The sequence below is a fragment of the Hemitrygon akajei genome, chromosome 11 (genome assembly GCF_048418815.1).
Source record: "Hemitrygon akajei chromosome 11, sHemAka1.3, whole genome shotgun sequence".
Lineage (NCBI taxonomy): Eukaryota > Metazoa > Chordata > Chondrichthyes > Myliobatiformes > Dasyatidae > Hemitrygon > Hemitrygon akajei.
Genome location: NC_133134.1, coordinates 100534044 through 100547756, shown reverse-complemented (window position 1 = coordinate 100547756; position 13713 = coordinate 100534044). Strand labels below are relative to the sequence as shown.

The 13713-nt window shown below is 45.2% G+C and overlaps 2 protein-coding genes across 12 annotated transcripts in view; one reads left to right on the top strand and one right to left on the bottom strand.

The window, feature by feature from the left end:
* LOC140735850 (semaphorin-4B-like) overlaps window positions 1–3261 on the bottom strand; it is a 104777-nt gene extending 101516 nt beyond the window's left edge. For 2 of the 3 annotated variants that reach the window (XM_073061377.1, XM_073061376.1), the window contains exon 1: window positions 3010–3261. The gene's annotated coding sequence lies outside the window, so the exon portion shown is untranslated. The remainder of the gene's footprint in view (window positions 1–3009) is intronic. The other variant, XM_073061378.1, reaches the window with a different exon arrangement.
* Window positions 3262–3375: 114 nt separating this feature from the next.
* The window catches only part of tdrkh (tudor and KH domain containing), a 33957-nt gene continuing 23619 nt past the window's right edge, over window positions 3376–13713 (top strand). For 2 of the 9 annotated variants that reach the window (XM_073061383.1, XM_073061380.1), the window contains exons 1-5: window positions 3378–3578; window positions 5842–5994; window positions 8190–8296; window positions 9203–9410; window positions 13232–13374. In XM_073061383.1, the coding sequence (XP_072917484.1) occupies window positions 5874–5994; window positions 8190–8296; window positions 9203–9410; window positions 13232–13374 (579 nt within the window). In that variant the 5' untranslated portion in view covers window positions 3378–3578; window positions 5842–5873. Of the gene's footprint in view, window positions 3579–3707; window positions 3730–3760; window positions 4155–4570; window positions 4591–5841; window positions 5995–7304; window positions 7882–8189; window positions 8297–9202; window positions 9411–13231; window positions 13375–13713 lie in introns of those variants that run through there. The other 7 variants (XM_073061384.1, XM_073061381.1, XM_073061382.1 and 4 more) reach the window with 7 other exon arrangements.

Sequence of the window (13713 nt, the reverse complement as noted above, 5' to 3'; positions counted from 1 at the left end):
GGTCATGCACTTTGGTAGACAGAATAAAGGCATGGGCTATTTCTAAACAAGAGCAAATTCAGAAATCAGAGGTGCAGAGGGATTTGTGAGTCCTTGTGAACGATTCCCTAAAGGTTAACTTGCAGATTGAGTCAATGGTAAGGAAGGCAAATGCAATGTTTTCATTCATTTCAAGAGGAGTAGAAAATAAAAGCAAGGATGTAATGCTGAGGCTGTATAAGGCAATGGTCAGACTGCACTTAGAATAATGTGAGCAGTTTTGGGTCTTGTTCACAATTAGTCAGGGCACTAAAGGTTATGGAGAGAAGGTAGAAGAATGAGGTTGAGAGGAGTAATAAAACAGCCATGATGGAATGGCAAAGCAAACGAAATGGGCCGAATGGCCCAATTCTGCCCCTATGCCTTATGGTCCCATTGAATTCTGAAAGCAGCTGCTTTCTTTGAGACAAAGACCCACAGACTCAGTATCATTCAGGGAATGCAATGACTGAGAAGCAGTGAACAAGCAGCGGTATTCCACTTGGTTCCAGTTTATTGGGATGCACATATGCCTGATTCCCGGGGACAGCATATATCATAGAGTACTACAGTACAGTTTCAGGCCCTTCAGCCTATCTAATCTGAGTCAAACAGTTTTCTGCACAGTCCCATCGATCTGCATCCGAACCACAGCCCTCCATATCCCTTCTGTAAATTATCCAAACTTCTCTTAAATATAACATTGAATTCTCATCTACCACTTTTGCTAGCAGCTTGTTTCATATTCACACAACCCTATGAGTGAAGGTTTCTTTATAACTCAAGTGCCAACAACAACATTGAAAAATTACTCTGCACTCTTTCATTCTTAATTACATCTTTCCTGTAGGTAGGTGACCAGAGCTGCACAGAGTGCTCCATATTCTCCCTCACCAAGGTCTTATATAATTTCAACATAACATTCCAACTCCTGTACACTGCCCTGATTTATGAAGGTCAATGTGCCAAAAGCTCTCTTTATACTATCTACCTGTGATGCCACTTCCAAAGAATAATGTATTTGTATTCCCAGGTCACTTTGTTCAACCACGCAGCTCAGTGCCCTGTCATCTGCTGCAAGTCCTACCCTGGTTTGTCCTCCCAAAATGTAATATCTCACACTTGTCTGCATTAAAACCATCTGCCATTTTTTGGCCCATTTTTCCATCCGGTCCAGATCCCACAAACTTTGATAGCCTTCCTCATTGTCCACTACATCCCCAATCTTGGTGTCATCCACAAATTTACTGAACCAGTTTGTAAAATTATCACCCAAATCCTTAATATGATAAACAATAGCAGACCCAGCACCGAATCCTGCAGCATACCATTAGTCACAGACCTCCAGTCAGAAGGACAACCATTACTACCCTTACTAAGCCAATGTTGAATCCAGTTGACCATTTTATCCTGAAAGCCAAGCAACTTATCCTTTTGGACCAGCCTTCCAAGTGGGACTTTGTCAAGGGCATTTTTCAAAGCGCCTTTATAGTCATGAGTCCTACAATTTTTTTTTTAAAGACCACTAGCCAAGTATGAAATACTCTCATTTGAGAACAGTACATACTTACAGTGCCATGGCATGTAAAGCAACTAATGTTCTACAAGGATCAGAGTGCCAGGTTTGCCCACTTTTCAAAACATTCTTAATCTCATCCATTGCCCATTTTGGTAAAGAAAGTACCTTGTCAGATCACTTCCGAAAGCATTAAGTACCAATCACACATCATACACTACAACTTGTGCTCATATTGTACCTAAAAAAACAATCCTTAAATAAAAAACTGTAATTGTAAGGTACATCATCAGATAAAATTTTACCAGCACTGGGAGTGAATGGGGGTCGATGTTATACTTCATGCTCAGATAAACTCTTATATCTATGCCAGTCAAGACAACTGGTATCTGGGAACTGAGCAAGAACCAGCTTCAAACAGGGATGGAGGGGTAGGGAAATATTACATTCCAATAAAGGAATTGAGATACCCACTGCATGACTCAACCACCCTTTTGGTGCAGTTCCATCCAAGATGCCTTCCTTTGCTTTCCATTATACACAGCTAGTGCCCTGCAGGCAAGATTCATGATGCTTAAAGCAGTAACTTTGGCCTTTATGTAACTTGTCCATGAATGTGTGGCCCAAGGAATTAAAAACCATATTTCCCCATTAAAAATGCTTTGCACTGCAAAGATGCTTAAGTATTTTAAAATAGCATTTTATAAGTCTATTTGCAGATCTATGATCACAACATCAGGTCCAATCAAACGAAAATGTTTTAATAAACAAGTTAACTGGTCTATGTAAAATGCAGTTCACTTTTCTTTCCTTATCCAAGACTGGGTGTGTTAAATGGGGCAAACATTCAATGTGTGCTGCTATAATGAATCCATTGCTAATTACCTTCAACATAGCAAAGCATCTCACGGTGGTACATTAGGATTGTAAATATAATTTTAAGCCTTACCGCAATGAGTAAACATATGGTAAAATACTTAGATCTTTTGGATAAAGAGGCAGAGTGGACAGCGTTCAGTGTAACCAAAATCAAGGGACAGAGTGGAGGGTCTTGTGTGCACGCACAAACACGGAGGGGAACGGGAAACCTATACACAGACACATACATGCAGGTGGGTACTTACAGAGGGGTGTGTACTTGAGGAGAAAGGGGAAGGAGGATACAGTACCTGCACGCACACAGAAGGGAGGGTACTCATCAAGAGAGAGGGCGAGGTGAAGTGAGACGAGGCGGGTTAGGATGCACTGAGAGAAGGAGGGCGAGGGGAGGGAGGAAGGCTGATGTTAGGTTAAAGGAGGGGAGCAAGGTGGGATATGGAAAACCGTCGACGACGTGCGGGGAGATAGGCGGAGGTAGGACGATACGCAATCGCGAGCGCGGACCGTCCCGCGTGCGATCCTCGCGGGCTAACGTCACGTGGGAGCTGGGAGCGCGGGGCCACAACGGTAATCCCGCGCACGCGCGCTTCTCTCACCCATCACCGACCGCTACATGGGTCGCCGTCCCGTTGGCTCCTAATTCTTCCTTCACCCGATTTTATTTTTGCAACAAGACGTCACAGGAGGAACGTGAGCACGTGACAACCCGTACCCGCTGCCGAAGGCTGTACTGGGAACCGGCTGACAGCACACGGGCTAAGATCGGGAGGTGCTGTGATGGCGTCAAATTGACCTCTCCGTTGCTGTAACACCATAGAACTACATTGCCCAGTGACCCTCGCGAAATTTAGCGGCTCCTCCCCTCTCTATGACATAATCCGACTGCTGGGCGTGAAATGGCTGAGATTATAAGGATCCGCCCCCTGCGCAGCACCCATTTATTTTTGTAAAGGGAGTTTGCTGCCGCTGCTCATTGGTCAATTGAGCGTGTTCATGATTGTGACGTCAACATGCACGCCGATTGGCCTCAATCGAGGGTTTATCCCGCCTACCTCTTTCTAAATGGCTGATTCCGAGCCCGCGGGCTGTGATAGACAGGGCCGGCGGGCTCCTACGGGACCAGCGGGAGGCGCGGCGAAGGCTGGAAACCGGGACGGGTTGTGAGGTGACTTTGGGGTGGTTGGTGGCGCCTGGGGGGGAAGGAGGGACTAGGATAGGAGGTACTGACTGATGTATGCGCTGTGGGCAACGATGGGGGGACCGGATAGTGGTGAAAGGGAGCGTCGGACAGTGGGATATGAAAAACGAATAGGGAGGTGAGAGGTGAGGAGGGACGGATGGTGGGAGAATGCGTTGAGGTTTCTGCGGAAAAGGGGAGTTAGTTTCATCTTCCGATCATCTCCACCAGGGTGAAAGTTAACTGGTAGACTGGTGACGGGATGACTTGTAGTTCTCTCAACAGAAAGGATGGATTGAGTTAATACTAGTGCGTCATGCGGATAATATGCAAAGCTTTTGCGGGTTGACATAAATCTGCCGGTGCAAAAGCAGGAGCTGACACACATTTGTTCAGTTAATCTATCTAACTAGATTGAATTAATTGCGGATGTGCGTTTGCTAGGAGTATTTTATTTAGTTTACTTAGTAATGGATCTAACAAAGTTGGAAATAGTTCTGGAGCAGTGCTGGAGGAGCTGAGTATCACGTGGTGACTGCAAAAGTGGTTGGGATGGTCAAGGAGGTAAGGTGCTGGGAGTGAAGACACAGACTGGTGAAGTAAGAAAGACTTCAAATGAAAAGTTATGGTGTTGAGTCTTTGTAGAGAACAGATCTAAACTTGCAAAATGTACAAAATTCTGGAGGAACTCAGCAGGCCAGGTAGCATCCATGGAAACGAGCATAGTCAACGTTTTGAGCTGAGACCCTTCATCAGGACTGAAGAAAAAAAGATGAGGAGTCAGTTATAAGGTGGGGGGTGCAGAGGGGAGAAAAAAAAACACAAGGTGATGGGTGAAACCGCAAGAGGGAATGGGGTTAAGTAAAGAACTGGGAAGTTGCTTGGTGAAAGAGAGCGGGCTGGAGAAGGGGAAATCTAATAGAAGAGGACAGAAGGCCATTGAAGAAGGAAAAGGAGAAGGTGCACCAGAGGGACTTGATGGGGTAGACAAGGAGATAAGGTGAGAGAGGAAAAATGAAGGGGGGTACATTACCAGAAGTTAGAGAAATCAATGTTTCTACCATCAGGTTTAAGTTACCCAAATGGAATAGAAGGTGTTGCTCCACCAACCTGAGTGGCTCATCGTGACAGTAGAGAAGGCCATTGATTGACATGGCAGAGTGGGAGGGGGAAGTGGAATTAAAATGGGTGGCGGCTGACACGTAGGTGTTTGGTGAAGTGATCTCCAAATCTACATTGGCTCTCACAGGTATACAGGAGGCCACACTGGGAGCACCGGATACAGCAGATGACCCCAACAGACTCACCTCACCTGGAAAGACTGTTTGGGGCCCTGAATGGTAGTGAGGAGGGAGGTGTAACATTTGTTCCACTTGCAACGATAAGTGCCAGGACAGAGATCAGTGGGGAGGAACGAATGGACAAAGGAGTTGAATAGGGAGAGATCCCTGTGGAAAGCAGAAAGTGGATGGGGGGGGGGGGAGGGAAAGATGTGCTTGGTGGTGGGATCCTGTTGGAGATGGCAGAAGTTCTCGAGAATTGTGGAGGCTGGTGGGGTGGGGGGGGGGGGTGGTAGGTGAGGACAAGAGGAACCCTATCCCTGGTGGGGTGGCGGGAGTTTAGTGTAAGGGCGGACATGAGAATGGAAGACTTTTTTTTGAAGGAGGAGGGCATCTCCTTAGTTCTGGAATGAAAAGTGTCATCCTGAGAGCAGATGCAGCCGAGTTGGATGAATTGAGAGAAGGGGATGGCATTTTTCTTTCTTCAGTGGCCTTTTATCCTCTGCTATTAGATTCTCCCTTCTCCATCCCTGTACCTCTTTCACCAATCAACTTCCAATTCTTTACTTCACCTCTTCTTTCTCCCCCCACTCCCACTCCTCTCCCACCGGTTTCACCATCACCTCGTGTTTCTTCCTCCCCTCCCCCACCTTCGAACTTTGACTTATCTTTTTTTCTTGTCCTGATGAAGAGTCTCAGCACAAAACAAGGACTATTGACGCTGCCTGGCTTGCTGAATTCCATTAGCATTTTGTGTGTTGATTGAATTTCCAGCATCTGCAGATTTTCTCTTGTTTGAGATCTAAACTTGCATCCCTTTCCCTGTTTCTACCCTAGCATATCCCTTGAATGGGCTTTGATTGCAGGTTTTGGAGATCCCTGATTGTTTGAATTGCCAGGTTGGTGTGGGTCAGTCTGCGATGCCCAAATGTTAACGTCTATCAGCTGAATGGAGGTTTGTTTACCTGCAGGAGACTCCAGGTTGGCACAGCCAGGAGCAAAGATGCCAGTTAATAGTGCCTGGACCAACCTGACGACGGCAGAGAAGGTGATATTGGCTGTTGGCCTTCCAGCTGGTGCTGTTGCAATGTACATATTGTACAGGAGATACAGAGAGAGTCGGGGTAAGAGTGGCAGCTCTGTGGACCTCTGTTCAAGCAGTTCCTCTGTCTTGATTATATTTCTTCTCAGTTTACTGTGGTCCAAGGGTTAGGAGCAGCATGGAGAATCCCTGAGCTGCCTTTGCCATTCAGTGTGACGGTGGCCTCAGAAGTACTTTCCCTACATCCATCAGCTCCCTTGTCGTTCACGGGTCTGTTGGACTCATCTTGGATATATTCAATGGCTCCACCTCCACAGTTTCCTGGGATAAAAAGTTCCAAAGACTTGTGAAATTCTGACAGAAGAAATTGAACCTTGCATCTTAAATAGACAAACTCAATTCTGAAACTGTGCCCCAATTCCAAATACCCTCACTAAGCAAAATATCCTCTCCTATCAATCTGCTGTCATTCTCCTTGGTCCTCTCCACAATTTGCTGTCCTAGCAAACTAGGCATTTGTGTAGTCGTCCAAGTTATTTAAATAAATTTTAAAAATCTGATGCCTGAACAATAATTGATGTGCCACAATACAAGTTACAGCGATCTATTTGTGCATACTCTGATTCCTGTTGGCAGCTACTGTTCTGTCTGTGCAAATGTGTTGCCTCCTACAGGTTCAAAATCAAGTTTATTATCAATGACTTTGTGAAATTTGTTGTTTTGCAGCAGCTATACAGTGCAAGATATAAAAATAATGCTCTAAGTTACAAAATCAAATAAATATATAGGCAAATAATAGGGTATTCTTCATGGACCATTCAGAAATCTGATGGTGGAGAGGAAGAAACTGTTCCTAAATCATTGAGTGTGTGTCTCGGGCTCCTGTTTCTCTTCCCCAATGGTAGTGCAAAGAGGACATGGATGGTGAGAGTCCTTCGTGATTGATGTTGCCATTTTGAAGCACAGCCACTTGAAGATATCCTCGACAGTAAGGAATGAGAGTCAGGTTTAATATCACTGAACTTTGTTTTTTTTTTTGGCAGTAGTGCTTTGCAAAACATAACAATGAAACTATTATAATAATAATTTTACTTTGAAACTATAAATTACAATGAGAAGTATACGAAGTTGTTTGTGCTTGTAATGGAGCTGGCTGAATGGTTGCAAAACTGTGATTGTCCTATTAGTCCCAGATTGGCCTGTTGTCTCTCTTACCAGTTTCTATCTGTGTAGTTCTCCAAGTGCCTTTTATATGTTATTACACTTGCCTTGGCCTCTTCCTTTGGAAGTTCGTTCTATATACTCACCACCTTTATGGTTTAAGTTGCCCCTCAGCTCTCCTTTAATCTTTCCCCTCTCACTTTAAAGCTTTGCCCTCGTGTTTTAAACTTTTCCATCCTGGGAGAAAAAGACTTTTCACCTTATCACTGCCCATCACGAGTTTGTAAACCTCTGTGATTATTCCCTCAGCCTTCTATGCTCTAAAGATAAAAGCCCCAGACCTTACTTTACAATGCCTCCCAGTCCCAGTAACAACTTCAGATCTTCATACATCTCCTCTCAACTTTCTCCCTCCCCTCTTGATGTTTCCCAATGAGTGGCAGAGTCCAGAATGTGCAGCAGTTTTCCAAATACCCCTCAATAATGTGGGTTGGAGCACCACCTGGAATTCAGTTGTCATGGTAACAAGCCTTTATTCAGTTGATACAAGCATGCAGATGAGGGTCTGAAGTTCACTAAGAGCTGAGCTATACTGTTTTTGTTACAAACTGTATGAGACACAGTGATTGACAACCAGCAGGATTTGACCAGGTCAGTTTGCACAGTAGTGTAGTGGTTAGCATAACGCTTCACAGGGCTAGTGACGGGGTTAAAACTCCAATGCTCTCTGTAAGGAGTTCCTACTTTCTCCCTGTGACTGTGTGGGTTTTCTCCCAAATTCCAAATGCCTATGGATTAGAAAGTGTTGGTAAGTTGTTGGGGCTAGAAGCATGGCAACACCTGCTGTTTGCCCCCAGCACATCCGTGGACTGTTGCCATTGATACAAAAACGTGTCATTGTATATTTCAAAGTGCATTTTTTAAAATAAAGCTAATCTGTAAATGTTGCTTCCTTTAACTTCAACTTTGATTGTTGCCCATGAACCTGCTTCTACTGACCTTGCAGGTGGTGTTCTGTTGGTTGTGAATTAATTGCGAGTAGTGCGCAGCTCAATGGTATACCACTTTGTCAGAGCAGCTTTCCTGCATAACTCTGCTGTATTGTTTCCACTCCAGATGAGCACTTCGTGTTGGTCAGTGACAATCAGATAGCCGTGGACATGAAAGTTCCCGGTGATAGCGTGAAGGCCATAGTAGGGCAGCAGGAGTCCACTATTAAACAGGTGAGAATGAATCTCCACTTCATTCAACTCTTATTTATAGCTTTTGTATTGAAGCAGAGAAGTAGCCAAGCATTCACTGGGCCTATCTTATTGTTACATGATTGCAGTGCTATAGTAAATATCCTGCATTTATCTGTGTAGATGTAAGCCTGCTCAGAGCTTTGGCTGGGTGTCTGAAAGCAGTAGTCACAAACCTGCCAACAGTTTCTGGATCTGTCTATATGCTTCACCATGGGGGATCCAGGGTAGATCTGGCAGAGATTTGTGACCTCTTTGTTTCAGAATCAGGTCTAATATACTGACATATGTCATGAAATTTGTTGTTTTTGTGGCAGCAGTACATTCCTATACATAAAAAAAATTACTATAACAATAAAAATAAACAATACAAAAACAGTGGGGTAGTGTTCATAGACCATTCAGAAATCTGATGGCAGAGGGAAAGAAGGTGTTCCTAAAATGTTGAGTGTGTGTCTTCAGGCTCCTGTACCACCTCATTGATTGTAGCAATGAGAAGAGGGCATGTCCTGAGTGAAAGGGGTTCTTAATGATGGAAGCTGTCTTTTTGAGGCATCGCCTTTTGAAGATATCCTCAATGGTGAGAAAACTAATTCCTTTGATGAAGCTGGCTGGGTCAACAGCCCTCTTCAGCTTTTTCCAAATCTGCCTCCAGGCCAGACAATGATGCCACCGGTCAGAATGCTCTCCATCTGGAGGATCTGGGGAAATTTATTATAGTCTTTGGTGATGTTCCATAGGCTGAAATGGCCTTCATTATGGTAAGAAAATATGATGTGAATGTAGTAAGTGTGGTATGATGGGTGTGATGGATGGGATCAGCTCTAGAGAGAGAAGTTTGTTCATTATTCTGCTAAACCTTTCTCTCACCTTTCACTTCTCCACCAGCTGCTAAAGGAGACGGGTGCCCGCATTGAAATTAAGGATAGCAAGAAGACTGATGGTGAGGATGGGGTTGCAGAGAGTCTGCTCACTATCGTCGGGTCACCATTGCAGGTGTGCAAGGCCAAAGTTGCCATCCACCAGCTTCTGGCCGAAAACGTGAGAATCACCGAGGAGCTGTGTGTTCCCCAGCGAGCAGTGGGACGTATTATAGGTAATTGACTTCTGTACCTAATGTACCCAAGCTGATCAGAATGCCAGATCCAAGCAATCAGGGTTCAAACTGGTCCTGGTTAATCCTCTGTCTCCAGCACTGAAGGAGCAGACAGTAAAATTCAGATAATCTGTCACACTGGCAGCTTTGGTGTCAGATTAGCAGATGTTCTGGACTATTGGATATTACATAACGTCATAGAGCACTACAACACAGAAACAGGCCCTTTGACCCATCTAGTCCATGCTGACCCATTATTGTCTAGTCCCATTGACCTGCAATTATACCATAACCCTCCAAACCTCTTCCATCCGTGTACTTAACCAAATGCCTCCTAAAGGTTGCAAACAAACCAACATCCACCAATTCTGCTGGCAGCTCATTCCACACTCACACCACCCTCTGAGTGACGAAGTTCCCGCTCTGGTTCTCCTTAAATATTTCATCTCTCACTCTTAACCTATGATTTTTTTTTTTGTTTCATCCAACCTGAGGGGAAAAATTCTGCTTGCATTTATCCTATCTATATGCCTCCTAATTTTGTAAAAACTCTTATGGAATCTCTCCTCATTTTTCTGTGTACCGGGGAATAAAGTCTTGACCTATTTAACTTTCCCTGTAACTCGGGTCCTCAGATCCCAGCAGCATCCTTGTAAATTTTCTCTGTACTTTTTCATTCTTATTTACATCTTTCCTGTAAGTAGGTAACCAGAACTGTACACAATACTCCAAATTAGGCCTCACCAGTGTCTTGTACAACTTCAACATAACATAGCTCCTATACTCAGTTCTGATACAGTTAATTCCACATTTCCTTAGATTTTACACAGAATTGTATTTTACTTTGCAGTAAACCAGATACATTTAAGGGAGAGAGACGGCTGGGGTGCTTCAGTGTTTGATTTGGGAGGGAGGGAAGTAGGGAGCTAAGGCAAATAGGTGGGGAGTAGTGCTGGTGGTGGGGAGGAGGGAGGGGAACAGGCTCTGGTGTGTGGGATGGGATTTGTGACAAGCCATTAGACATAGGAGCAGAATTGGCTGTTCGACCCTCTGAGTCTGCTCCGCCATTCAGTCATGACTAATTCATTTTCCCTCTCAATCCCATTCACCCGTCTGCTCCCCACAGCCTTTGACGCCCTTACTAATCAAGAAGTTATCAATCTTCACTTTAAATATACCCAATGAATTGGCCTCCACAGCCATCTGTGGCAATGAATTCCACAGGTTCACCACCCACTGACTAAAGAAATTCAGCCTCATTTCTGTTCTAAAGGGATGTTGTTGTATTCTGAGGCTGTGTCCTCTGGTCCTAGAATCCCCCATCGTTGGAAATGCCCTCTGCACCTCCACTCTAAGCCTTTCAATTTTCTTTAGGTTTCAATGAGATTCCCCCTTATTCTTTTAAACTCCAGAGAGTATAGGCCCAGAGTCATCAAATACTCCTCATATTTAATCCTTTCATAGCTAGGATCATTCTCATAAACCTCCTATGGAGTCTCTCCAATGCTAGCATATCCTTTTAAAATAAGGGACCTAAAACTGCTCTCAATACTCCTAAGTGCAGTCTGACCAATGTCTTATAAAGCCTCTCAGCATGACATCCTTGCTTTATATTCTGTGAGACAGGTGCACATGCATCAGGCTTTTCCCATGGTTGGATAGAGAATTGTGCTGTATCTGCTATTTATCACTTGGCTGTTTTTTTTTGAGTTGGTGGGATCTTGCTGTGTATGTTCTCTGCCTACTGTAGCCCTGTTTAATTGCATGCACTAGCTGTGAGGTGCTTCAAAGGTGCCATTGGAATACAAGCTCCCTGCAGGCACTTGAGCACAGAGGTGAGCTATATAAACATGATTCTGTAGATGCTGGAAATTCAGGGCAACACACACAAAATGCTGGAGGATCTCAGCAGGTCAGGCAGTATCTAAAGAGAGGAATAAATAGTTGACATTTTGGGCAGAGACCCTTCATCAGGACTGGAAAGTAAGGGGGTAAAAGGCAGAATGAGAGGACGGGGGAACAATACAAGGTGGCAGGTAATAGGTGAAGAAGGATAGTGGATGGCGGTAGTAGACAGATAAAGTAAGAATCTGTGAGGGGATGGGTAGAAGAGTTAAAGGGCTGCAGGGGAAAGATTGTGATAGGAGAGGGTGGTACACCATGGAAGAAATGAAACATGGAGGGGAAACGAGGTGGTGAATGAGGAGAAGAGAAGGAGTAAGAGGAGAACTGAAACACAAAAATACAACTGCAGATGCTGTGGATCAAAGAATACGTACACAACGCTGGAAGAACTCAGCAGGTCAGGCAGCATCCGTGAGAAAAGAGTAGCCAACGTTTCAGGCCAAGACCCTTCATCAGGAATGGGGGGGGGGGAAGAGAGCGCCGAAGCCCAGTAATAGAGATGGGGAGGGGGTAGGGCCTAGAGGCGCCAGGTGGAAAACCAATCAGAGGAAAGATAAAGGGGGGAGGGGGAGGGGATAAGCATGAAAGAACTGTAGAGATAAAGAAGCAGAAAGTTGAAAGGGGAGAGAGGCAGAGAGGGACCTGGGATAGGGGGAGGGGGAGGGAATTACTGGAAACTGGAGAATTCAATGTTCATACCACCAGGCTGGAGGCTACCCAGACACTAGATGAGGTGTTGCTTCTCCAACCTGAGTTTGGCCTCATCATGGCAGTAGAGGAGGCCATGTATGGACATATCTAGAGGGAAATGAGAGGGAGAGTTGAAGTGTGGCAACGGGGAGGTCCTGTCTATTGTGATGGACGGAGCGTAGGTGCTCGACGAAGCGGTCCCCCAATCTGCGTCGGGTCTCGCCGATGTAGAGGAGGGAGCACCGGATGCAATAGACAACTCCAGCAGACTCGCAGGTGAAGTGTTGCCTCACCTGGAAGGACTGTCTGGGGCCCGGAATGGTGGTAAGGGGGGAGGTGTGGGGACAGGTGTAGCATTTGCACTTGCAGGGATAAGCGCCAGGTGGGAGTTCTGTGGGGAGGGACATGTGGACCAGGTAGTCGCGGAGGGAACGATCCCTGTGAAAAGCTGAGAGGGGTAGGGAGGGAAAGATGTGCTTGGAGAACTGAAATGGGGACTGAAAGAGAGGGGAGAAATTTCCTTAAGTTAGAAAAATTATGTTTATACCATCAGGTCGCAGGCTACTCAGACAGAGTGTGAGATGTTGCTGTTCCAACCTGAGACTAGTCTCATTTGGCAGTGGAGGAGGCCATTGACCAATATGTTGGAATGGGATTGGGGAGTGGAATTAAAATGGGTGGTTGCTGGAGGTACCAAGTGTCATACCAGACAGGTCAGATGTCAGATAGAAACTCAGTTTTATGTTGTGGAACTCCAACAACTGTTCTCTGTCTTGGGCAGTGATACTGGCACTGCACTGGGAAGTGTTTCAATGCAAATCAATTCCATTTCCCTCTCGGACGTCAGGGAGAGCTCCCCACTAAACCACAGCTACTGCTTCGGAAATAAATCTCCAGGAAGAGGAACGTTGCATCCTTGCTACGTGAAGCTGGGGTCATTATCCTTGGTGGGGGGTGGGGGGGAATTTAAAACCAAGTTCGTTATCACCAGGCCAATGTTCCTGGTGGTAGGAGAGTTGGTTTTTGGGTAGTGAGCTGGCTAAAGTGGGAGCAGATTCAGCAAGGACTTGAAAGGAACCTGGGAAAGGGCGGGAGGAAAGAACGGGAAGTGGGGTGAATTGGACTAGTGGTGGGATAAATGGTCCCTCTCTTTCTCTTCTTGCTCCATCATTCTTTTGTCAGGCTACATCAGACTATGTACAGTGACGGTCTTGATCCTCCCACAGGCCGTGGAGGAGAGTGTATCCATGCCATCCGTCAGACCACAGGCGCAAAGGTTGTATGTGAGAAGAAGTCTGGTGATCAGCTTATGGACCTGAGCCGTTTGGTCAAAATCAGTGGGACAAGGCAAGAGGTGGCCTCTGCCAAAGTGAGTTGTGTGCATGTGTGTTGCAGTCCATTCATGGGATGGTGATGAGTTGGATTAAGATTTGGGACAGTATGGTGAATCACCTCAAGTCAAATCAAATTTATTATTAAGGATCTATATATCACCATGTGTTACCTTAAGATTCATCTTCTTGGAGACATTTACAGGAAAATAAAGAAATACAACAGAATCTTTGGGGGAAAAAAACTACGGTATCTAAGATTGACAAACAGCCAATGTGCAAATAAAATAAGTAAATAAATAATACTGGGAATATTATTTGTGTGCCATAATGAGTATCCACCACCACTAGTGTACCCACCTCCAGCTGGACTACCT